A 21,810-nucleotide genomic window follows, 5' to 3' on the forward strand; every position below is an offset into this window, starting at 1 on the left:
ATATATATATATATATATATATATATATATATATATATATATATATATATATATATAAATTTCCAGATGTATTAATAGAGCAGGGAAAGAAAAAATCATAACTCTGCGAAGCATGGTAGTGGTAGCATGACATGATAATTTGTGGTTGGGCAGTTGTGCAATTTTTTCCCTTATTTTTTATATCCGTTAATGGATGTAAAAGTGCTTCGTGGCATGTTCTCTGACAGACTCTGGAGTCTTCCAGGATCAGGTTTATTTATACTAAGATCATGTGACCATTTAAGTCAATTACATGAGACAAAAAAAGCTTATTTTAAAAAATTATATATATATATATATATATATATATATATATATGTTATGTCAGTATTATGAAGACATTAAATGAATGGTCTGCATTATGAAGTGCAGGCCATTTATGAAGACACATTTTGCCTCTGGGCTTTGTTTTACTTTGGTTGCACTTCTCCCTCCGCTCCAGTAGGAGGAGGAATACTTTAAACCAAAGCCTATTTTCAACCACTGTCACACGCCGAATTCCAAATCGCATAATTTTGGATATATAGTGCACTATATACGGTATACTTTTATACCCTAAGTAGTGAACGTATGAAGTTAGCAGGGAGGTATTTGGGATTGGGGCGCGCGGACGCGAGCTAAGCCGAATACGTCCAAACACCGGTATGTTAGCATAGCAGGTGCGTAGTCGGTAATGTTGTGTTAGACGGTACCTATATTTTCTTGCCCATTTGAAGTTTTATTACGGTTATTTTTTTAAATTAAATGTTAGTTGTTACAAAAGGATTTCCAGAGTGGTGGGAAAAAGTAGCGTTAAAGTTTCAGCAGGCTGTTGAGTAAGAGCTAACGTCTTAGCTAGCTGCTAGTTTTGTCTCGTCTTCTCTGAACCTCCTGACAGAAAGTTGGAAAGCAGGTTGTAGCGCGCGCGCAGTTTAAAACGTACTTTCTTTTCAATATTAAATGCACAGACAGCGCTATTAATGCTCTCATTAGCGGATTATTAGTAAGGTAGCTAACGGTTCCCACATAGAAAATGCTTGGCGTGATTAGCTTACATTAACTAGCCTGCTAGTTAAAATATTTATTTTTTTTAAATATATATATTCTGTTCATAGTCGTAGTTCTGTTCAAGCACTTGTTGTTAGCTATCGCAGTACTCACGACGGTACAGTTAACATTAGCATGAGTTAACATTATTAATATTATTTTTTATTTTAGGCAAGTTGGGTAGCTAATGCTAATATTCGTTTTTTTCCCCTTCACACCTGTATTCTGATACTACTTGTTTTTTTTGTATTAGGATTGGCTTGTTTAGATGATTGATAGCGGGAGTGGTAGTGTTAGCCAATGGGAACGGAGGAGGCGGGATACAATGAGCCAATAACAGCGCAGGAGGCGGGATATTTTTTTCCTGAATACCGGTGGCAAAAAATATAGGGATAAAACGATTCAAAATGGATGGATGTTCATCTTTGTTTTTCGCTGCTATACATATATTTTATTTATTCATTTTTTGATTTGCATCTATGCGTTTTTAATTAACCTTCATCAGATCAGTTTATGTACAAATATTTCTATAATGATTTTGGAGTTAAAAAAGCAACAATCCTTCCAAAATTCTCCATGTAACACAGCTTTAAATAAATAAGGAATATGTTCATGTCCTTTATCGTTTTTTTTCTTTTCCCCATCTGAGTATGTCAGCCTTCTGAACGTTGGACGATCTGTCGTCTCGTTTGTTTCTCATTTATTGGAATAGCTACTGAGGTACTGTGGTAAATTCGGTCAGCTCATCACCCCCACCATCAGGATGTTCAACCCGCACCATCACCATCACCAGCACCAGCAGCAGCAACAGCAGCAGCAGCAGTTTCATCAGCACCTCCGTCAGCTACAGCAGCTGTTCCAGCAGCAGACCCCGCCGCCTCCACCACCACCTCCTCCTCCACCGCCGCAGCCTCCACCGACGCATCATATCCCCCATCACCACGGGGGAGGCCGGTGAGACGTCACCTCAGGGTTGTGTTATTGGTTCGAGTTGTGTGTGAATTGTATGAAAAAGAGCTCACGAGGAGATTTCTAAAGGTCCAGTTACACTATATGGCCAAAAAGTTTGCGAACCCCTGACCATCAAACATACCACAGATGTGGTTCTTCCCCATACTGTTGCCACAAAGATGGAAGCACACAATCATGTATAGTATAGAATAGTCTTTGTTTGTTAGTCTTACAATTTCACTTCACTGGAACTAAGAGGCCCAAACCTGTTCCAGCATGACAACGCCCCTGTGCACAAAGCGAGCTCCGTGAAGACATGGTTCACTGATGTTGGTGTGAAAGAAGCCAAGTGTCCTGACCTTAACCCCACTGAACATCTTTGGGATGAACTGGAACGGCGAATGCTCGCCAGTCCTTCTCACCCAACATCATTAATGCTTTTGCAGATGAACGAATACAAATCCCCACACTTATGCTCCAAAATCTTGTAGAAAGCCTTCCCAGAAGAGTGGCGCTTATTATTATTATTATTATTATTATTATTATTATTATTATTATTATTACTACAGCATAATAAAGGGGAATACATCTGGATTGATATGTTCAACAAGTACATATGGGTGTGAGGGTCAGGGGTACACAAACGTTTGTTTAAAAATCTGGATAAGCAGCTAGCATGATCGAATGGTGACCACGGTTACCTTTTTAGTACTTAACTGTAAGTGATTATTTAATGACTACAAATAAATCAGTTCAAAGGGGTTACGTTCACCACTTTCGATTAGATTTGCGGACTCCGAACAGTTGAGACGCAGTTGTTTTGCCTCTTGCTTGATTCTCAATCTGTTGTCCTTTTTACTTTTGATGTCTTGGACATCCTCCGCTGTGTCATATTCTTTCATTTTAAAGAACGGATTAATGGTGCTCTGCTCTGGCTGTTGAAAGATTGGGATTTTTTATTTTTTTTTTTAGAACCAAACTCTGATTGATGCTCTTCTAGAGCTTTGTCCCACACGCTTGTTTTGATAGCTCCTTGGTGTCAACGATGGTGGTTGGTGTCTTCCAGGATCAGGTTTATTTACACTGAGATCATGTGACTCAATAAAGTCACTTTTAAGATCCAAGTTGTAACGCTACAAAATGTGTGTTGGTTTCTAACAGGCAGATGACTGTCCAGGCTCCAGCGCCTCCTCCATCCCGCATGGTCAACCTCTGCTCCGCCACCCAGACCATCATCGCCCCTAATCCCATGCTGCAAGGCGCGTTACTGATGCAGCAGATGCAAGGTAACCATATATATGTGTGTGTGTGTGTATAGGTGGCATATAGAGAATTTAGATCGCTCTTAAAAATAGACACAAACAGGATAGCTGGTAACTTTCCAAAGTTAAAATGAATTTTTGTACAATTAACTAAATTCACGTCATGCTTTCATGGAAACAAAATGGAGAAGGCATGATTAATAAGCTTTAAATTGAACATTGTGTTCCTGTTTAGTTCTGTTTCTTTGTTTTTAAATTTAAGACTAAAGTTTTTAAGACATGTTTTTTTTCCCCTGCCTTCAAAAGGGGGCATGCGGAGCTTTGCCATGGGTGGACAGCAATTCCAGCAGTTTTTTACCGCAGGCTCAAGATCCTCCATTTTGGGTCCGGTTCCACTGGGGGTTGCTATTAAGACTCCACATATGGGATTTCCTCCACGACACTTCCACCCTCATGCTCGCTATTTCAACAATGTAATCCATTTGTAATTATTTTTAATGATTTTTTTGTTATCGTTTAAAATTTCAGTCGTTTATTCGGTTGTAATTAACTGTATAGTACTGTTCGGGTTAACGATGTACACACAGGACTTTCATTCACGACAGCCGGACAGGAAGAGAGAGAACGAACACAGACCCGCGATCGGCCCCGACAGCCAGCCTGGGGCGAGCAGCAGCCGAGGTACACGTTACACTACGCTCCACTGTTGTCTTTGTGTTTGGTGTGAAAACTGATTTTAATTCTATTTATTTATTTGGATGTAGATGAAACCACAGCAGTTGCAGACGTCAGCAGTCAGTCGTCCACGCAGCAGCCGGATGAGCCAGCTGCGAAGAAACCGAGAACAGCAGGGTAAAGTTTATCTCGTGTTTATGGATAACTTGCACTGAATAATCAGTTATAGCATTCGAAGCAGCTGTAACTATAACAAGGATATTAACTCAAGCTTTTTATAAACGCTCTAACAGACATCAAGCGTTTGCTTTTAATTAAAACTTCGAGTAGTATTTGAGCAGTATCACAGAAGTTTTGTGGGGTCCTCAGGCCGAATGATCCGCTCGAGACCGAAGCCTCTCAGAGTACCGAGTATGAACGCACTTCTGAAGATCCTGCTACTGCAGGTAACCACAAACTCAAATACAAATGATCTGTATAAAATATTGCATTAAAAATAAGCATAGCGACTGTTTCACACTCGGATGAAAGTCGAGTTGTGTTATTTCACTCGTCTCCGCTCCTTCCGACATCTTCAGTATTTAAACTCGTGTGCGATGAGTCCTAAAAAAACGTATATAAAATATATCTGTGTGCATATATATAAAGTTATATATCAACTCTGTGGCTGACTTGTCTCTTTTGACTGCATGCTAGAAGAAGACGGGACAGTAGCCGGATCCGAGGCAGCCGAGGCACTGGAGCAAAGCCGGGCAGCTGAGGTTGGCATCACAGCCAAAGTAAAACTCTGCAAGATGTTCACGATAAATAAACAAAAGAATTTTTAAAGGACTTTTCTCTTCGCAGCAGGGGGAAGGCCCAGAGTCTTCACTCAAAGGTGCCGATCAGCAGAGCGGTTCAAGCCAGTCGGAGCCTGCGGGATTGGTGACTGTAGCTGACGATAAAGACGACACCACCAGGAGCAGTGACGGGGCTAGAGGAGGAGGAGAAACTGCTAGCAAATTCTGCTGCTATATCTGTAACATCACCTGCCACAACCAACAGGTAAGTCTCTCTGATATCAGTGTAGTTTAAAAACTATCAGTTTGTTACAGGGTTCAATCGCACGTTGCAGGCTTCTGCGATATCAGTATTACAATTTAATGCATACATGTCATTAACTACTTTAAACTGAAAGTGTGTGTGTGCGCAGAATTTCCAGAGCCATATGAATGGACTGGCCCACCAACAGAGGATGATGGAAATCCAGCACATGAGTAATGCCTGCCTCGTCACACTGCTGCCTCGCGTACAGGAGTCTCTGCAGGGGTCACGCAAAGACGGGTGAGTCAGATACACACACGATCTTTAATGAACAGCATCTTCTAAAACAGTATAGATAAATAGAAATGTGTAGAAGTGTCATAGTGATGTAATGCTTTGTATCCATCCCATAGTGAGAAAAGACCAGGTCTGCAGAGGTGGTGTTCCATCTGCAAAATCCACTTCACTACTAATGTCATGGATCATTGTAAGACCAGGGAGCACAAGGTGAAGCATCATACAACCTTCTAGTCAAGCCTTGAGTCATTCAGAATAATAACCTGAAGGTTAAAATGTAGCACAGACGGAGAAACACTGCGACACGGACACTTTCTTTCTTTCTTTCGAACACTTTTTTTTTAAATTTCCGGCAGATCTTTAGCCGTTCTTCGAGTCCCAGCTGTACTGTCTGTAAGCAGCAGTTCACCACGTCTAGAGAGTTCATCGAACACATGCAGTCTGCCGAGCACAAGCAGCGCACGGAGCAGGTACGCTTCCTGCCTTCCAGTGCAGTCTTTGTGACAGATCGCTTCACGTTCTCATCTTACGAGACTGCCTGAGATTGAAATACCTTTCTTTTCGTAGGTGTTGAAAGAGACCGGGAAAGGGAACCTGGATGAATTCGGTTTGGAGGTGTACACCATGGGCACTGATGAAGGCATGGACAGCGACGAGGACGAGAAGGCTGATGAAGAAAACGGTCAGGTAGGGGAAATTCGGTGTTCGTCCAATTCTTTTGGACTAGTCCAATGTTTCTAAACATTGAAAAGAGTGAGAGAGTTGTTTTTGGTCGTTCTTTCGTTAGCAGGAAGGACTGCCTATACAGATGGAGGTCACGTTGGAAGATATGACGGAGGAGGAAGAGTTTGTCTCCGACACCGTATACGGTAAGGAACATGCTTGAGACGTGCGCTGGGGATGGGGACCGTGTGTGTGTGTGTGTGGGGCGGGGGGGCTCCTGCCTATATTCTTGTAGTTATTTATGTTTGTATCTACTCACAATAATTGTTTAAAATCTAAATAAAGTGTTTTATTCCTCTTATGTAACAGCAATTTGCCAAAGATGAACCATACATCGTACTCTTATCCATTTTTAGTCGTGCGGCATCCAAGAAATGAGTTAGTCCCTGGAATCGCTTACGTTATAGCAGCTTTAAACAGTATTTCCCTCACAGCCTCTTAATGATAATACAACACAGAAAAAAACGTGTCTTTTTGCTAAGAAACTGCAAAAAAAACGCAACATTCTCGATTTATTAGTATTGGAAAACCTCAAGCTTGAGCTCTATCATTGTCTGGTACAAAGTGCTGACACTAGAGACTCCTTCCATAAAACGTTAGTTACGTTTTCTTACAGAAAACGTCACCAGCCGATCGATATCGGAAATATTTTTCCTTCTGTGAATTATTATAGAAGACTTTAACGGATTAGAACAACTCCGACCAATCAGATTTCTGTATTTTATATTTGACCAAGGATAACTTTTTATGATCTTTCATCGTATTGCTATGAATATGTTTCCAAGGTTCCAACTTCGTAATTCCCGTGGCCGGGTTTCTGTGCCGGCTGTGTAACGAGTTCTATCACTACGAGGCATCAGCACGACACTCTCACTGCAAGACACGCCAACACTTTGAGAATCTAAAGGTAAGTCAAAGAGTTACATCCTCCTTGTTGTTGTTGTTGTTGTTATGACCTTGTTTTTTTTTTCTTCCTTAAAACGGTACATTTACTCAGTTTAAATGTTTGATATGTTTTCTATGTTCTGTTGTGAATAATATATGCGTTTGAGATTTGCAAATCATTTCATTCTGTTTTTGTTTACATTTATTTACATTTTTCACAGCGTCCCAACTTTTTTGGAGTTGATGGCGATGGTTTAGCTGTAGGCGTTACGATAATTCACCCCTTCCTTAAGGAGATGCAAGAGACAACTATACGTTTTTCTGCTTTTCCAGCTAAAGCAGCAGTCAGACTAAACATAAATAATAAATAACATTCTTCCAGCGGGGTTGAAAGGACACGGGACGTAACAGATGCACGTTTCCTTCTGGCATTGGTTACGTTTACTTAATTTGACCTGCGAATTCGCAAGCTCCCGCGGGGTCTTGTGAGCCATTGGAAACCAAGCGTGTGGAAAAATGGAGGATGATAACGATAATTAAGTAGACTTTTGCCTTGCTGTTTTTTCTTCTATTGCTAGGTGGACATCTTAAACAAAAAAATTAACCCTTTTGTCCATCTTTACTTAACGCATCCAATATGTTTATATGTTAACACACCAAAGATTTAATATTTGATACTAAAGCTTTTTTTAAAATATATTATTATACTTTTTTTGCCGTTACAGAGATATAAAGCATTAAATATTCAGGAAGCTTCAGCTTTACAGACCTCAGAGTCAGACTGCACCTCAGAGGATCATCAAACCAAGGACACGGAGTCTCCTAGCAGTTCCTCTTTAAGTGACCCTGCTGTCAGCAACAGTAGACTAGTGTCCACTGGAGCAGCTACTGATCAGGGAAGCATTATCACCACTACCACAACCACCACCAGCAAAGGGAGTAACAGCAGCAGCAGCATTAGCAGCGTGCCGCCTTCCCCTAACCAGCAGCCTGCTTCTGGATCTCCCACTCGGTCCAGAGAAACGGAGGAAGACGCAGTCACGGAAGAGCCAGATGAAGAGGACGACGTTCTCAGCGGCGTCCCTGAAGAGAAGACGAGCAGAGGGCGCGGTAGGACGCCCACCAAGAAAAGAGGGAGGGGAGGAAGACGACGCTGAGCGCTGGGGTCGAGATGGAGGAACGAGCTGCTATGGAGAGATAGAAAGAGCGGGAATATTTCATTCGATATCCGTTACCCATCCTCTCTCGTTCACTAAGAGTGGGAAGCCAGGACAGTAGGACAGTAATATCTATAGAGAGTAGGTCTTTTATTCAGCCATTTTGTAGGCCCTAGATTTTACATCTTAAAACCCTCACAGGTTATAGTATTTTATTATTTTTTTTCCTTTTATTTTCTTCTTTCTTTTGAGAATTATTCAGAACGTGTGTAAAGATCGACGTGTGAAAGGATCTGGCACATTTCCATCTGTTGAGATCTGTAAGAGATGGTTATTTTTTATGTGCTCTTTTAGGAAGAGCAACTCGCGCACCCACGGCACAGTTCTAGATACTTTTATTCCCCCTCTACATGCTCCGCTCAATCTATAGACTCGCTCCATAGCGCCCTCTATCTTTCAGGATGGGTTCTACTACACTTGATCCCTCACAAGCTTGTAGTGACTTAGAATGTAGCAACGTTTTACTTTTACACCGGACAGCTTTGAAGCCAGCTCTGAATTTTCACTGCTGCAGCATTTTCTCGCCATCTCTTCTCTTCTACATTTCTGTTTCTGATAAAATATTGCTCTTTTTTTTTCTTCTTCCCCCAGTAGAGTTCAGTTGTATGTTTACTGGAACATGCTGCGAATTATCTTTGTTGTGAGAGTTCCATCTTGTGCCTGTTGTGCCTGGAACAGGCCCAGGGCCCAGGTGCCACGTTTCCCTGAGGACGCCCTGCCTGCCAGACAGCAGTGCGCTGAGATTGTGAGTAGGGGAGGAGGACTTGCAGCTGTGATCCGTTTCATCTTCCTCAAACTCCCCAGACTGCTGGTGCTGTTTCCTCCCAATTTCCACCGCTCTTTCAGGAAGGCTGAGTTTCAGCTCCCTCCAAGTTCTCCTCCTCTAAGTTCCTCACGGCTGCGTCCAGTACCGAGCCTTCCTCGTGATGGACAGCGAGCTCTTTCATAAGCTAGTGGTTCTTTTTGATGTTCTGAAAACTGTGTTTGTCAATCAGTTTTAATGCCCTCTCTTTAGCAAGCTGCTTCTCTTGTTCAGTCAGCAGTGAGGCATTGTTGTCAGTCTTACTAACGGATGCTTTCAGAGAGCACTGGATGTATTCGGACTTGTCCGGAAAGTTCTTCAACGTTCAGTCGAGGTCGGACTGTAGTTTTTGGATCCGCTGTTGATGCTCAACACTCCCCACTTTCTTGTATTGCTGCCAAGCTTGACGGCGAACCTGTAGCTCCGCAACCTGGGCCTGTACACTCGTCAGCTCCCTGCGCAGCTCTACCAGCTCTTCCTTCTGGATACGTGTGAGCTTTAGATCGCTAGATCCACTTCTTTCTCCTCGAGCTGCTTCTCCTGCTCCTTGGCTTGCTTGCACAGTGCACCGAGGTGTCCCTGTTGCTCCTCTCGCAGCCAATCTCGCTGTTCAACAACTAAGTAAACCTGAGTACAGTCCTTGGTTTATTTAATTCAGGGCGAATCCTGAACAGAGACCTGTGATGCTCTTGGATAAATCATCCTTGGTTTGTTCTTCACGTCATTGCTGTGTCTCCTGGGGAAAAGAAAGCATTGGAAACAAGCAATGTTATGCTACTCGGTACGAGTTGTACGCATGAAGCCCTCTTAAATTGGATCAGTCTGAATGCATTAGGACGCCCCGGGTTGCCTGTCTACAGCAGACGATGACCTCGTTTGACCCGAGCTCGAAGAGAAGAAGCCGTACCTTCAGTTTAGCTCTAGCAGGATCACATAAAAGCCAGCGCTCTTTAAAGAGAAAGAAAGTGTTACTTCACGAGTTTTGTCTTTCTTTTTTTTTTATTTTTTTATCCTAGAATCCGGGATTCTTGAGCATCATCCTAGTGTTTTGGTGGAGTTGTTGTTGTTACTGTTATTATTAATGTCGTTAGCTTTAGCTGGTTGTTCGACCACGCCGTTCGTCTTTCATGCTCCTGTCTTTAGGTGACTGTAATCTAATTAAATGTTGTTTGTTTTTTTTTTTGTTTTTTAAAGCGCTAATTTTCAAAAGCCAGCAATCCTTTCATTCATTCATTTCATTCACTCAGTTTCGTTTACAGCTATTGTATGCGGTCCAAACCCAGGAAGGAGAACACGGATACACAAATGAGAGGATGATGCAAACTATCTGAAATACCACCCTGTAGATCGTTGTCGTGTTGGTCAAATGAAAAAGACGAGATCTCACGGTTGAGTGTAAAAGCATCTCCGGACCTTTCCGTCAGTCTGCTGGTCCAATGTCATTAAATCATCTCTCCTACTTCTGTGCTTCTGCTTTATTCTTTTTAAAAAAATTGAACCTTTTTAAAAATGTGACCGCTGACTCTCTTGGAATTGCTGAACGGTTTCGTGCAGGGCTGAGAGCAGATCTTTTAATAAATAACGGGGATCCGTTCATTCGGCAATCCTTAAGAGCGTAACCATTTAGATTTTCCGACTGTATAGAGAGAAACCGTGAAAAAGAGCTGCTTTATACATTTTTTTAAAAAAAAAATATCTTTTTACTCCCTCACAGTGGCATTAGCTGTGTGATTCTGATGCTTTTTCTCCTCCACAAGTTTTTTTTTTTTTTTCCACCTACAATATTGTGTGGTTTTATGTATATATTTTTATTTTATTTTTTTTTTTTGCATCTACGCAAACGCTGTCAAAATACACTGGAAAAAAAATCTTAAAACAGCATGTTGTGTGTATGAGTGTGTGTGTTTAAACCTGGCAAGTAAAAAAAAAAAATTGTTATTTGGCTGTTGCTCCACTGGTACACTTGGGGACTCTTCGTGTTAAAACAATCAAATAAAATAAAACAATGAAGCAGCTGGGCTTTAGGATGTAATTAACAATCGGTACTTTTAATATTACAATCTTTAACGGATTTTTATATCCTCTCTCATTTCCCCTGATGAGACTTGGATAAATTCGGCTCGAGGTTTGAGAATGCCGTCCCGTGCGCAGGCCTCGCTTAGAAAGTGCGTGGTTTCTTTGAATAATTGGATTAACTAACAACAATGGAAAATGTAGGTGTTCGAGGAAATTCATGTTTGACCAGTTTGAGGATGGAAAAAAAAAAAAAAAGTGCTATGACGTGGTCTATTTCCAGAACTGATTCAGAGTCAATTTTGAAGCCGGGTTCAGGTTCAGCGCTAGATCCGCCCTCATACGGTCCTGGAATTACATGCTTAACAAATCTGAGTGAGATAATATTGGAGATTCTTCAGGATTTGAAGGCAGTAAACACTTAAGCGTCTTTCAACGCAGTTCCTATTCGAGGTGTTTAACGTTTGTTAAGCCGATCGGTCATTCCTGATGTTTCCGAAAGGGCAGATTTTAGTCCCGGTTAGCCACACACAGTATTAGTCAGTCAGAAATCGAGAGAATTGTCCAGTCCACATTACACATAACAACTCAACTCTATACATCCAGTTCCAAACGACACTCATGGTAGTCTTTCACTCACATAGCTTGTTTTGAAGACAAACCACAAGGAATCACATTAAAGAACGCTAACAGGCTGTGGAAATGCGTAGAGTGTTGCGTCCTACCTCCTACCCAGGACCACAGCATTACAGGAAAAAAAAAATCACCATCAGAATGGAACTGTACACTTCATAATCTATTTTTATTCTACAAATGAAACAATGATTTCTAAAAAAAATAATAAAAAAAAAAAGGTGGGTTTTTTTCAGGAGCTGGAAGCATCTTGTATTTTTTTTCTCTCTCTCTCCTCCAGATGTTTGTTTTCTGCATTTTAATGTCTATTAAAATATTTGATGATTGACCTCTTGTTTTTATTTTTATTTTGGAGTACTCATCTTAAAACAACAATAAAATACACGAAGAAACAGTGCTGAGGATATAAGGGTGTGATGCACGGTGCAGAAAATATAAATACAAGTACAGTACAGCTTTATGCCAGTGGAATGAGTCAGGACTGGAATTCAGCGTCTGCTCGGCGGTCATCCCTCAGACGGCGGTTGTTTCTGCTCCACAGGTTGCGTTTCGTTGAGCTGAGCTCGAAACTCCTGCCGAGCCTGTCGGTTGGACTCCAGGAGCTCGTGCAGTTTTCCGTTCAGCGCGTCGTTCCGCTCCTCTAAGTTGTCCAGACACGAGTTTATCTGGTCCAGCATGGAGTTAATGGCGGCGTACTCTAACGTTTAAAGAAACAAGACCGTGATCACATGACCAAGTGGAACAAACTCAACCACAGGAGCAAAATGACTTTTTCAGTCTTTAGTTTATTCTTAAGTCATATTTTTACTGCAGGTCGTATTGGAATTGCGACATAAGATGTGGATTATGGCACCGTGTTCTTTTAAATTGCAATGAAACCAAAGCCAACGCTCGAACCGTAAATACTTTCGAAAGGTAAGTCTCTCTGGACAAGAGCATCTATCAAATGCTGTGCATTTTAAACAGAAATAACCGGTAGGTTCAAATAACATTAAAGGAACAAAATTAAGCCGTGCAGGAAACAATTTTTTTTTTTTTTTTAAATGACACACTCACCATCCACTTTTTAGAAACACCTGTACATTCATGCAGTTCTCTAAATCATTTAATCATACGGCAGCAGCACAACTAATAAAATCATGCAGATACAGGTCAAGAGCTTCCGGTAATGTTCACATCAAACGTCAGAACGGGGGAAAAAGTCTGATCTCTGTGACTTTAACCGTAGCATAGTTGCTGATGCCAGATGGGCTGCTTTAAGTATTGCACAAACTGTTGATCTCCTGGGATTTTCACACACACACACACACACACACACACACACACACACAGAGCAGTCTCTAAAGTGTACACAGAGGGAGGGTCTGTGGTCCGAAATACCTTGTTGAGAGAGATCAGAGTACAAAGACCAGACTGGTATGAGCTGAAAGTCTATAATAACTCAAATCATCACTCTTTAAGACCACGGTGAGCAGAAAAGCATCTCAGAACGTAGACGAACGTAGAACACGTCAAATCTCGGGGTGGATGAGCTACAACAGCAGAAGACCACACAAGCTTCCTCTCTTGTCAGAGAGACGAGAGGAACTGCCCAGTTTTGCTGTTTTGATGATTTAATCTCCTTATGTCATGCAGATTTCCTAAACTGTGGACATTTTTGTATGTTCAAAAATGATATTTTCTAAAATGTTTAACTCTATAACATTGCTTATTTTTATTATCACAACCTGAATGTTAAAAACTTGACACTGGAAGAGCGCCTTTTTTAAACTTCAGGCAGATTGTTTTACTTTTTCTTTTAAATATAAGTAATATTTAGACAATCAAAATTCATATCAAGTAATTTTAAGTAAACAAAAGAGAAAACTTAAAGGATCTGCATATTAATATAAATCATTTGTGCATAAAAGGGTTAAGAAATTTAGCAATTTATTTTATTTTATTGTATTTTAACTTCATTAATTATATAAAATTCGAAAATGGTGGATTCTTTATTGTTCTTCTTGTTATTATTCTTGTTATTGATCTTGTTATTATTATTTTTAAAATGACAGTTTGGAGTTATACGATACTTGGCTTGGAATGGAAAGAGTCAATCTGGCAACCCACATTTCTTCCCAACAGTCTCCTCTGCCGACAAGGAGCTTCAAATCCTAACTTTATCAGGTTAGATATGATAAATATATAAAATAGAATAAAATCTTGATTCATCCTCAAATCTGCAGTTTCCATGTGTCTCAATAAAACTCACCCTGTTCATTAAAATCCTCCTCATCCTCGAGGAGTCCTTCATCCGCTCTAATCTCGGGATCTCCGTTTGGTCCTGACATTTTCATCTCTCTACTAAATACTAAAGCAACGTTAAACGAGCTGAACAGCTAAACAAAATCCCATTTCACTGAACACTCACATACACTAAATATGAGCTAAAACTCATCCACACAAGACAGTGAACTGATTCGGGGTTATGTGCATGCACTGCCAGACAGCTGACTGTCAGGTGACTGTGAAAGGTCTCCAGATGAAATGCCTTACTGTAATAAAATATTTATGAATGGAAATATATAATCTGGTCAACGAATATACGTATAAATAACCTTTAAACTGTGTGTTTATTTCCATTTCCGATACTGCACTGTTTATTTCAGAAAACACAACAAACAAGAGTCTAAAAACGCTTATAATACAGTAATACCGCTGTGAAAAAAAACAAGTTCAGATTACAATAAAAACAATAATACGATTTTGATTTTATTTACTTCATAAATCTATTTATTAAATGTTGTGTATGGCATTGTGTGCAGGCATTATTGATAGTCGCCAATCTGAGCGGAGGGCCAATGAGGTGTTGTAAGTGTCGCACAAAATATACGTCACGTTCAAGTTCTAACACCAGCTCTATCGGTTGTTTTAGCACTATTAGTTAAAACAGGTAACTTATTGTTGTCTAATTAAATATATTTGCTATTCGTGCTTCAGGTCACACGTAAAGGTTTTGTTTTGATCGGAAATCACTTTGCTTTTTGTAATAAATTACGAGTTTTCCCCCCTCACGTGGACCATTTGGAGAAGGAATGGATGACTTGCCTGCAGATTTAAGAGAATTTCTGCAGACTCAACCTTTTCTAGAGCTCACTGATACCAAAAGGGTAATCAGCTGCATTTTTTTAAAAATTATTTTATTTTATTTTTCTTTTTTTAATGAGATATCGTCCTCTCTAAAAGGGTGCAAACTGGAATAGAAGACTGAAATGGACCTGATGATCATGTGTGATTATATGTTGTCTGCTTTTAGATCAGGTGCACATTAAATGGACACGAGATTCCTTGCAACCTTGCGGAGCTGCAGACGTTCATATCTGGGAAGAAATTCAAGAAGCTGTGTGCTGCAGAGTTTAACTACAGCCAGTATGAACCTCATGTGGTCCCGAGCACAAAGCAGCCGTATGTCTGGTTGTTTATAAGTGAATAGAAATCAATTTTTGGTTTCTGTGTGACATCTGCATAACATGTACTTACTTACTTACTTTATTTATTTATTTATTTTCCCCATAGAAATCAGCTTTTTTGCAAGCTGACTCTGAGACACCTCAATCGCATGCCTCATCATGTCCTCCGGCACATCAGTGGAAAACGGTACAAGAAAGCTCTGGCACAATGTGAGCACACATTTTACAGATACAGTGACACTTCTATTGGATCAAGTGCATGATAAATGGCCGCGAGATTCCTTGCAACCTTGCGGAACTGCACTGGTCTGTTCTTGTTATTGTATTTGTACGGGACAATACGGGACTGATTACAGGATTTATGTGTTGCTTTTTCCTCTTTTCCAGATGAGGAATGCGTAAAACAAGGTGTAGAGTTCGTTCCAGCCAGACTCAGGCAGAAAACACGACCCCGAGGCACAGATGATGGCATGGAGAGTGCGAAAGAAGGAGGGAGCAGGAGCAAGCACAAGCAGAAAGAGAAAAAGAAACAAGACAGCGGCATTTGGGCTCCGAGCTCCAGCGAGGGAGAAGGTAGCGACTCCGAGGACAGCATGTCGGATCTCTATCCACGTAAGCGTGCAGCGTTTTATAATAGCTCGGTCATTTACTGTTCGACATATTGCTGTACCGAGTTCCGTTTGGATCTGTGAGTGTCATCTTGTAACACGTTAGACATGTTACTCATTTTGTCATGTGTAAATTAACATTGCGAGAGATTTGTGTAAGCATTTTCCTCCTCTGCTCTTTACAGCCACTCTGTTCACGTTAAAGGAGTCAGCGGAACAGGAAAAGATGGAGAAAGATGAAGATGAATTTCAGACAGATGACGATATGGAGGTGTCTGAAACAGAAGAGGAGAAACAAGCAGCGCAGAAACGCAAAAAGGTATCTTAATCAAGTCAAAAATGAGTTCTGTGTACAGTATATGGCAGCTCATTGCATTTATTTTGCTCTCTTGCACAACTACATCCACAAAAAGTCAGTAAATACTATGAGCTGTATTTAAAAGGACTATAATTAAAGCTTTTTGACGGTGTTACTCTCTGCCTTTACAGGTCCAGTGTGCTGCTTTTAACAAGAAATTTAAGAAAAACAGAAAAAAGAAAGGTGTTACGCGCATCAATAAATTAAAGAATGGAAAATAATAATAAAAAAATTATGTTTGCATTAAGTCTTCCACTGATGTCACTGCTCCATTTCTGTCCTTATGAGTCTGATACACTCACAAACATGCCACAGAACATGCATTTAAAAACGCAGGTATTATGTGTTGTATAAATCATTTCCATTCATGGACATACTGATGGTAATTGTAGTCTTTGACATTTTATGCAGTTTGTGCATTTGACATTTTAAGTAGTATTTGAAAATTTATTGTTTAAAATATGAATTTCCAGTTATAAAGACAGAACATGCTACAGTCACTAATCACAATTTAGGACCGAAGAATATATTAATTATGTAGTATTTATATAGTATTTATTTCTTCAGGACAGACTCCAGCTGCTTGAAAACAAGATTAAAGAGGAACTTATTATTGGCTGAGATCCACTGGGTGGACACTAGTAGAGAAGTTTTTTTTAAATGGGGGGGGGGGCACTTTCAAATGACTGGCATGTAAATATAATTTAAATATAAATGCAATATGACTACATCTATAATATATAGTAACATTACTCTTATGCTTTCTTGAGTATCAAGACCAATGAACAACGTTCATGAATTATGTGTGGCACAAAACCAGCAAAAACCTCAACAGAGGGAGTTACATAACCCTGTATAGAGATTATTATTATTATTATTATTATTATTATTATTATTATTATTATTATTATTATATCTCAAAAACAAGCTGACGTATTTCTATTAAATAAACTACAGATCTTTATAGCTGTGCTTTTACCTTTGAGCCAATGTAATGTGATATCTTGCCTTAAAATGTACATTTAGGGATATAAAAATGTCATTATTACTGTAAGATTAATCGTGTGTGTGTGAATTATTGACCACACAACACGTTTGTGTAATAAACTAAAATGCTCATCGATATTTGCAGTCAGAAAAGTTCAAAGATTTTGGAATTTATGAACTGGTTACTTATTAAAGAAAGTACAATCTGTGTTTATGCTTTTTCATACGTTTTATGGGGGGGATTAAGGGGAATCCCGATTAGATTATGTAATCGATTATGTCGCGTATATTTGGATTCAGTCTGTCACTGACTGTCCGTCGCCGTCATTCGACGTCACTGACTGTCCGTCGCCGTCATTCGACGTCACTGAAAGGCGACGCGCTGTTCAGTGTTTACCTTCGGGTTGCAGAAGCAGCGTTTACTTACGCACATCTTCCCATTGTTTATGGTAAGGTCGAGCTTCGATTTATCTCTTAAATTAATCCGTGTTACAAATATTGTGTGTCAGAATAAACTGACGAGGTTTTTTTTTGATGATTATTTTATATATTATTCTGGTTAATCCCAAGGAGGTCAAATTAAATTAAACGGAGAAATGATGTATTCGTTTGTAATACTGTGGAAAAACTACAAACGGCTACAACAATGTATTATTTAACAGTGTAATGGAGGTAGAAAAAGAAATAAACAAATTATCACAAGGTTAATGTTATATCACATTCTGCAGCCTTACTGTATATGCTATATTTGATTAAAATGCACCTGTGTGTGTGTGTGTGTGTGTGTGTGTGTGTGTGTGTGTGTGTGTTTTTTTAGTTTTTTTTTTAGGAAATCATTTCATGCACAAGCAACTGGATCTTTCCCTAAGGTCCTACAGTCTGTCTGTTCCAAGCTTTCCTGTCCACCATGGCAAGTTCGATGGTGAAATTTACCTGGTGTTCTTGCCGCAACTATAAAATCCAGTCCAAAGACACGCACGAAAAGTGTTTAATCTGCCTGGGAATCCAACACGCCAAAGAGGCCATCCTGGAGTATGGAAAATGTCCGCACTGTGCCAAGATGGACTGGAGTACTTGTATCAAGCGTCTCACCAAGGTGCAGGAGGTGATCTATCAGGAGGCCCAGCAACGGAAAAATGAGGCGTCTCAGACCGGAATTCAGCCTAAATTTGAACCGGTGGTGTCGTCTGCTACGGTTAAAGGTGCTAAATCTGTGAAAGTGGTGTCTGCTACACCTACTGTATCACAGACTGAAAATGCTGCTCCTGCGCCGTCTTTCTCCACTGCACCGGTCATGTTCACCCTTCTCTCGCCGTCTTTGGACGTACCTGACCCAAACGCTGCAACGGTAAATGGTGCATACGTATCACGTGTAGGCTTGCAGCATAAGCTAGACTCGGCTCCGTCTGCAGCGCCTACATCGATGCCTTCGACCTCACACAAGAGACGCCGTTCGTCTAGGTGTCACCCATGCTGCATGAAGCACTCGAGCAGGGGCTGTGGACGGAGACGGAAACACTCCCCCTCCTCGCGTTCCTCCTCGCACACGTCCTGGAGCTCCGAATCCTCCTGCGAATCTGTTAGGGAGAAGAGGGCACGACGGGGAAAGAGGAATTATGCAAACATCAACAGGCAGAGTGACCAGCTGCTTATGATGGTGCAGCAGAAACTGGAAGCCCAACAGAGAGCCATGCAGGTACAGTGGAGCGTGATGGAAAGAAGGCTCGACGTCTTGGAGAAGAGGAGTTCAACCGATGTTCCAAATTCAGCAGAAACCTCCAACGTGTTCACCACATCCCAAGTGGATCAGGGACAACAGACAGGTACCTCTTCTGGATCTGTTCCCCTTTTGAATGCGGTAAAACAAGAAGACGGGCCAGTAGATATCTCGCATGCTTTAAATTCCAGTTTACCGCTGCGAGTCAGTTCAATGCAAGAGGTTCTCACGTCTGAAGAGCTGCAGAATCTCATAGTACGCGCAGCCAAACGCTTGGGTATCGATTTTCCCCAATCCCAAAACGACTCACTACATCCAATTATGGTGCCAGAATTTGAGGACTTGGTCCAAAGTACGTGGTCCAACCCAGCGAGCTCACAACCCTTCAGGCCAGTGTTCTCTGAGTTGTACAAGCTTCACGAAAGCCAGGCTCCACCTTATGATCATATGCCCGAAGTCAACAAGCTGATGTCGGCCATCTTCCAAGCCGTCATGCCTACAAGAAACAGAGAACAGCCCGTCCCTCCTGGACACTGGAGGTTCACTGACGCGCTTGCAGAAAACTCGTATCAAACCGCCGGCATGCTAGCAAAGACGGCTAACTATTTGCGTTACTTGTCGGATTACCAGAAGGGCCTTTTGGCAGAGATTTCCGAAAACCCGACTTCTCAAACACTCACAGATGTTCTAAGTGAGCTTAAGCTCATCGGAGAGTTCACTTTTCAGCTCTCCTCACACCAGGCAGAACTTTCTGGAAGGATCATGGCAGCATCTGTGGCCGTTAAACGACAGATATCGATGGCCAATACCAACTACACAGATTCGCTAAAAGCTACGTTTGCAGATCTTCCGTTTGCCGTCGAGACTCGAAAATAGAAGCTTGAAAATGATCCGTTTCTGTTGTTTATGAGCAGCGTGCTCGGTGACTACTTTTGCGTTTAATGTGTACTTTTTGAAGTCTCCCAATTTATCCCAATTTTATAATATGTCATCCATTTTATGTAGCCTTTGCGCAACGGTTAAGAAATTGGTGCTTGTCTCTATTGGCTTAATTCCTTTTTTTTTTCTTTCCCTTTTTCTTTTAAAGGTGTAGCTCCATTATTGTATATAAAAAGTCTACACACCCCTGTTAAAACATGCAAAGATGCCTTCAAAATAATGAAATGAAATGTTTGTACATGTCAGTAAACAGTAGGAAATGAAACAAAGTCACTATTTGGTGCGGCAAAAAAATAAAAATAGTAGTCTCCAGTACAATTAGTGCAGTTTTATAAGGAACTGAGCTGTAAGTGTTTTTGAGCATCTTGCAGAACCAGACACGGTTCTTCTGGGGACTTTGACCGTCGCACTCGCTTCTTATTTTTGCAGCGAAACCCAGCAGCCTTCATTGTGTTTTTTCACATTGTGAAAGGTGTCTCTTACTACTTAATGTCCTGCTTTCTTTACTGACATACAAACATTTTTCAGTCACATTTAATTTTGTGCTGGATAACTAATGTTTGGGAATCTAAAATGTTTTTGTACCGACCCGATAAAGTGTAGAAGTCATAAAATTAAAAAAATCTATAACTAAAAAGTTTGTACTAAATTTTTTTTTTTTTTTTTTTAAATAGGGTGGCTAAGACTTTTGGACAGGGCTGTAGTAACCAACAACATGAAAAACAAAAATAGAACCAGGTGGACGGGACGACTTACATTAACCTGGTTGTATAAGTCTGCACATCCCTTAACTAATCATTTGTTGAAGCACCTTTTGCTTGTAATGCAACACTCAGTCTTTTTGGGTAAGAATCTACCAGGTTATCACAACTTGATTTGGCAATTTTATTCCAAAAAAAAAAAAAGCTTCAGATTTATCAAATTGCGTGGGGCGTTCCTGTGTACAGCCCTCTTCAAATTATTCCACAGGAACAGAATAGAATTTGGATAGAATTTTGGCCTGGACTCTGATTGGGGCATTCCAAAACTTGATCTTCTTCTGAAGCGATTTCTTTGTTATTGTACTGGAGGTGAAATTTTTCTTCATCTTCAGCTGTTTAATGGAGGCCTGCAGGTTTTGTGCCAAATATATCACAATAAAGGTGGAAAAAGACCTGATATGATTTATCTTAATATAAGGAAGCTGGGGTCAGAGTGCAGGGTCAGCCATGATACAGCGCCCCCTGGAGCAGAGAGGGTTAAGGGCCTTGCTCAAGGGCCCAACAGTGGCAGCTTGGCAGTGCTGCGACTTGAACCCCAACCCCTCCCATCAGTACCCCAGAGCCTTAACCACCAAGCCACCACTGCCCCTACTAGGTGTTAAAGTTGTCCCTGCATTAAATTTTGTTCATATTTTTTCTTCTGTATGCCCTGGTAATTCAGTGAGCCTTCCTGTATCTTCATCTTAGTCAATACTCTTACTCACGTTCATGTAAATATGCTTCAACGTGTTGAATAAATTGTATTTCTGGGTTGTGCCAGTCCTTCTGGAGTTCAGTGATGTGATTAACAGTTTCAACGCTGTTTACAGAAATCATGGGAGGGAATTTTTTAAACCACGTAGACTGCACTACTACTATTATTATGATCCTTATGATGATGAGGAGGAGGAGGAGGAGGAGGAGGAGGAGGAGGATTATTATAACTCACACACTGTACATATAAGTGAATGGTTGTGTTCAAAATAGCATACATAGCATCAGTACACACTACTCATACAGTATAAGTGAATATTTAATTTATGCCAAAAATACCCAGATGATGCGTGGCTTCCAGGGTTGGGGGTTCGATTCCCATCTCCGCCCCGTGTGCACGAAGCTTGCATGTTCTCCCCATGCTTCGGGGGTTTCCTCCTCCAGTCCAAAGACATGAGTTGTAGGCTGATTGGCATCTGTAAATCAAAGTAGTGTGTGAATGGGTGTGTGTGTGTGTGTGAGTGAGAGTGATTGTGCCCTGCTATGGGTTGGTACCCTGTCCAGGGTGTCCCCCTTATTGTGCCCAGAGTCTTTTGGGATAGGCTAAGAACTAAAGATCTTTTTAAAGAACATCTTAAGAAAACACTAAGAACTAAGTGTGTGTGTGTACAGTGTAGAATACATACATATATATATATATATATATATATATATATATATATATATATATATATATATACCACATACACTAT

General features: G+C 40.7%; 4 protein-coding genes and 1 pseudogene across 10 annotated transcripts; 3 read left to right on the top strand and 2 right to left on the bottom strand.

The window, feature by feature from the left end:
• The first annotated feature begins 563 nt into the window (after positions 1-563).
• On the top strand, positions 564-11,872 carry ciz1a (cdkn1a interacting zinc finger protein 1a). Of its 6 annotated transcripts, none has more exons than XM_053618261.1 (16): positions 564-698; positions 1,778-2,019; positions 3,178-3,302; positions 3,585-3,751; positions 3,866-3,959; positions 4,043-4,130; positions 4,323-4,399; positions 4,650-4,714; positions 4,800-4,997; positions 5,146-5,276; positions 5,390-5,483; positions 5,630-5,743; positions 5,841-5,960; positions 6,061-6,142; positions 6,782-6,903; positions 7,607-11,872. In XM_053618261.1, exons 2-16 carry the CDS (start codon positions 1,829-1,831, stop codon positions 8,036-8,038), a joined length of 2,100 nt encoding a protein of 699 aa, XP_053474236.1. In that variant the 5' UTR covers positions 564-698; positions 1,778-1,828; the 3' UTR covers positions 8,039-11,872. The 6 variants fall into 6 exon arrangements, with proteins under 6 accessions (XP_053474236.1, XP_053474239.1, XP_053474237.1 ...); XM_053618264.1 differs by having other exon boundaries at positions 564-681; XM_053618262.1 differs by lacking the exon at positions 564-698 and adding an exon at positions 705-957.
• On the bottom strand, positions 8,941-10,343 carry LOC128603318 (coiled-coil domain-containing protein 83-like; annotated as a pseudogene).
• bbln (bublin coiled coil protein) lies at positions 11,745-14,151 on the bottom strand. Its single transcript, XM_053618267.1, has 2 exons — positions 13,798-14,151; positions 11,745-12,243 (listed from the first exon to the last, which is right to left on the bottom strand). The coding sequence occupies exons 1-2, from the start codon at positions 13,880-13,882 to the stop codon at positions 12,053-12,055; spliced, it is 276 nt and encodes a 91-aa protein (XP_053474242.1). The 5' UTR covers positions 13,883-14,151; the 3' UTR covers positions 11,745-12,052.
• A 197-nt stretch (positions 14,152-14,348) lies between these two features.
• On the top strand, positions 14,349-16,213 carry surf2 (surfeit 2). Its single transcript, XM_053618266.1, has 6 exons — positions 14,349-14,695; positions 14,842-14,990; positions 15,102-15,205; positions 15,383-15,607; positions 15,789-15,922; positions 16,093-16,213. Exons 1-6 carry the CDS (start codon positions 14,621-14,623, stop codon positions 16,180-16,182), a joined length of 777 nt encoding a protein of 258 aa, XP_053474241.1. The 5' UTR covers positions 14,349-14,620; the 3' UTR covers positions 16,183-16,213.
• Positions 16,214-17,146: 933 nt separating this feature from the next.
• LOC128603906 (uncharacterized) lies at positions 17,147-21,127 on the top strand. 2 transcript variants are annotated; one of them, XM_053618672.1, is made up of 2 exons: positions 17,147-17,397; positions 17,766-21,127. In XM_053618672.1, the coding sequence occupies exon 2, from the start codon at positions 17,856-17,858 to the stop codon at positions 19,539-19,541; it is 1,686 nt and encodes a 561-aa protein (XP_053474647.1). In that variant the 5' UTR covers positions 17,147-17,397; positions 17,766-17,855; the 3' UTR covers positions 19,542-21,127. The 2 variants fall into 2 exon arrangements, with proteins under 2 accessions (XP_053474647.1, XP_053474648.1); XM_053618673.1 differs by having other exon boundaries at positions 17,778-21,127.
• Positions 21,128-21,810: the final 683 nt, after the last annotated feature.

The sequence above is a fragment of the Ictalurus furcatus genome, chromosome 28 (genome assembly GCF_023375685.1).
Source record: "Ictalurus furcatus strain D&B chromosome 28, Billie_1.0, whole genome shotgun sequence".
Taxonomy (NCBI): domain Eukaryota; kingdom Metazoa; phylum Chordata; class Actinopteri; order Siluriformes; family Ictaluridae; genus Ictalurus; species Ictalurus furcatus.

Excerpts from the sequence above, each read along its gene's own strand:
- ciz1a (XM_053618261.1), top strand. The coding sequence starts at position 1,829 with ATGTTCAACCCGCACCATCACCATCACCAGCACCAGCAGCAGCAACAG. Across the intron at positions 3,960-4,042 it reads TGGGGCGAGCAGCAGCCGAG|ATGAAACCACAGCAGTTGCA; the intron begins GTACACGTTACA and ends ATTTGGATGTAG. Across the intron at positions 6,143-6,781 it reads TGTCTCCGACACCGTATACG|GTTCCAACTTCGTAATTCCC; the intron begins GTAAGGAACATG and ends TATGTTTCCAAG.
- bbln (XM_053618267.1), bottom strand. The coding sequence starts at position 13,882 with ATGAAAATGTCAGGACCAAACGGAGATCCCGAGATTAGAGCGGATGAA. Across the intron at positions 12,244-13,797 it reads GGAGGATTTTAATGAACAGG|AGTACGCCGCCATTAACTCC; the intron begins GTGAGTTTTATT and ends TTTAAACGTTAG.
- surf2 (XM_053618266.1), top strand. The coding sequence starts at position 14,621 with ATGGATGACTTGCCTGCAGATTTAAGAGAATTTCTGCAGACTCAACCT. Across the intron at positions 15,608-15,788 it reads CATGTCGGATCTCTATCCAC|CCACTCTGTTCACGTTAAAG; the intron begins GTAAGCGTGCAG and ends TGCTCTTTACAG. Across the intron at positions 15,923-16,092 it reads CAGCGCAGAAACGCAAAAAG|GTCCAGTGTGCTGCTTTTAA; the intron begins GTATCTTAATCA and ends CTGCCTTTACAG.
- LOC128603906 (XM_053618672.1), top strand. The coding sequence starts at position 17,856 with ATGGCAAGTTCGATGGTGAAATTTACCTGGTGTTCTTGCCGCAACTAT.